Here is a 2,780-nt window from a genome sequence, read left to right as displayed (position 1 = left end):
CCAAACATTTTTATTTTAATTTTTGAAAACTTTTATTGTTATCATTAATTTGAATTTGAATTTAGGACCGGTTTTTGTTCTAACGATAAATTAGCAGCAGTAACCGTGGTGACGTGGCACCATTAGCATGGGATCACTGTAGCTTAATTATCCGGGTGTTACAAGAGGATTCTGATGAGGCAAGGCATCTGGGTGCATCAATGCGCGGGGTTTCTCGGCGGGCGAGCCTGCTTAATGGCATGATACAGACGGACAACGACATTGAACGAACGTGGTAGATATCTGTCCCGTCCCGTCCAGTCACGCGTCTCCGGCATTGAACAGGCGCGGACACCGGAGACACGTAGCGGGCGGCACCCTAGACCAGTGTGCTGCTTCAATGGCAGAGGTACTGAGAGGTCGCGTCCGCCTAGAGGCGTCTTCAATATTGAGCGGCGCGCTCTACAGTGGCATGAATGCGGGCAGCTGGCGTCGGGCGGGAACGCGCATGGGCGAAAGGAGAGGGGTTTTGGTGGGCCAGGGTGGTCAGAAGCGGGTGTAGGATCGGTCCGGACTCTCGCAGACCTCCCCATGTTTGTCTCCGGTTTATGGGAGAAATATTAGTTTTTGTTGTTGATGAGGAAGACATGCGGTTTCTTTTCTTGATGAGGGGGAGGGGGTGTTGGAAAAAAAGAAAATTGCTAAGCAAATACTCCGATTGCTTACTGCTTGGTTATCATTTAATTAATAGAAATCAAGACCTAATGATTACTTGTTTAGCAATTTTCTTTTCTTCCATGCTAAAATCATTAAGGTGCCACTATCCTTGATGTATTTCTACTCTTATAAAAAAACCAGAGTTGTTGATGATGGTGTGCGTACCATACTGCAATATAAGCCGTCCGATTTATATCTGACGGATAGGAAGGAAATTATGATAATTTTACAAAAAAAATACTCACATCTTCTCCATATTTGCAAAAAAGACTTTTCCTCATTCGTCCTTTTTTCTCATAAGATAAACTACTTATACTACTTATACGTTCCATACAGCACACAGGCATCTTGCTAGCAATTCATAAAACCAAAGACTTTAGCATGATCGAGCAACGAAACTCATAGTACATAGGAGTATGAAAGTTACTACATGCCACAACAAGCAACATTGACAGAAAAAGAGATGTTTCGCTGCTAAATAGTAACATCTTGCTACTACGATGTTGGATGGGTTGGAAGCACCCAACATGGTCTCGATTTTCCGACTGTTTCCGGCGCAGGTTGCTCTTCTTCTTCTTCTTCGAGTTGGCGCACTTCTGAAGTCCCATCTTTCAGACTGAAGACCCTGAAAGTGTTCCTGGCCACTCCAACCAACGAGTAGATGCAGTCCTGCCGGACCCGGCCGCCGGTGGGCGCACACGACGCGCCAAAGTACATGGGCGCGACGAAGAAGGCGCGGCCGCCGAGGTCCTCGACGGGGCGCCACCGGCGCTCCGACAAGTCCATCTTGAGGACCCTGGCCTCGTCGTAGGACCCTCCGTGATGCAGCAGCACGACCTTGTACAGCTCGTCGTCGTCCGTCCCCACCATGAACACCCTCGCCCGCCCGAACCTGTCGGCCTCCGCGGGCTCCGTCGCGACCGAGCTAAACGCCGGCGCCCCCGACCCTGGGCGAGCCAGCTCCAGCACGCGCGTTTCGGCGGGCACGGCGTTGAAATAGAACCTGCCCCGGCACGCGGCGATGGGCGCGATGACCCTCTTCTCGACGAAGTGCTCGTCTCCCAGGGTCCCGATGTCGTAGTCGTGCCTGGTCCACTCGCCGTCGCCGACGCGGCAGCACCATAGCAAGGTGGCCATGGGCTCCACCACTAGCACTGGGCACCCCGGGGCCGTGGGGTCGCCGGCGAGCAGGCAGCTGCAGTAGGGGATCAGGCCCTGCTGGATTGCGAGATGCGGCAGGTCGATCCTTTGGCTGCTGCGCGGATCCAGCAGGTAGGTGGCGGCGGCGGCGGCGGCGTCTCGGTGCTGGACTAGCACCCACCCCTGCGGCGTGGGGCAGACTGATTTGTTCTTCAGCTCCTCCTCAAGGGCGACTCCGGTGAGGGGCCTCGCGCCGGCGAGACTGAACAGCGTCGTCGCCGTGGGTTGTTGGTGTTCGGCGCCTACGCCGTGCACCATGGCGAGACAAGGCAGCGGGAAGCTCGTCGACATCTCCATCTCGACCTCCCCTCCTCTCCTCTCGATCGCCGGCGGGGTCGAAGAGACAACGGGATCTCCTCCTTAAATAAGCTACTACTAGTATACTAGGAGTAGATCCGGATCGGGGGAATCGAAATCAGAATCGGCGACAAATCGATCTGCCGCTCCCTCCGGAACCCGGATTGCTCGCTCTCCGACTGGATCTCCCTCTGAATCAAATCGATCTGCAGTGTCCCGAGTTCCAGCCGAACACGAAAACGTGTTATCCTCACCAAGTACATATTCTTTTCGACAAAGCTTTTTTTGACAGTACTAGGTGAATTACGCACGGGGCACACATAAGGCAGGGGAATCAATTGGCGTTGGTTTTCTAGGAGTGATTTTAATGGAAAACCAATGTGAGCAGGACGTGAAGAAAAAAAATGAATCGCAAGGGTGAATATATCAGGTTACCCAAGATTGATCCAAATTTACTACTGTGTTACATGATTTTCAAATTATTTTAAGCAGGTTACAAGATTGCAAAGCTTCTTTTGACTATGCAACTCTACTCTCCCCCATTCACAAAATTTATTGCAAGAAATAAAATCTAACATATAATGAAA

At 51.7% G+C, this 2,780-nt stretch overlaps 1 protein-coding gene across 1 annotated transcript; it reads right to left on the bottom strand.

Annotated features, from left to right (window-relative positions):
• Nucleotides 1–1,054: 1,054 nt before the first annotated feature.
• LOC123161736 (uncharacterized) lies at nucleotides 1,055–2,495 on the bottom strand. The gene has a single exon (XM_044579539.1). The coding sequence runs from the start codon at nucleotides 2,191–2,193 to the stop codon at nucleotides 1,192–1,194; it is 1,002 nt and encodes a 333-aa protein (XP_044435474.1). The 5' UTR covers nucleotides 2,194–2,495; the 3' UTR covers nucleotides 1,055–1,191.
• Between the last annotated feature and the right edge of the window lie 285 nt (nucleotides 2,496–2,780).

This window comes from Triticum aestivum, chromosome 7B (genome assembly GCF_018294505.1).
Source record: "Triticum aestivum cultivar Chinese Spring chromosome 7B, IWGSC CS RefSeq v2.1, whole genome shotgun sequence".
Taxonomy (NCBI): domain Eukaryota; kingdom Viridiplantae; phylum Streptophyta; class Magnoliopsida; order Poales; family Poaceae; genus Triticum; species Triticum aestivum.
This window is presented reverse-complemented; position numbering and strand designations above follow the sequence as displayed.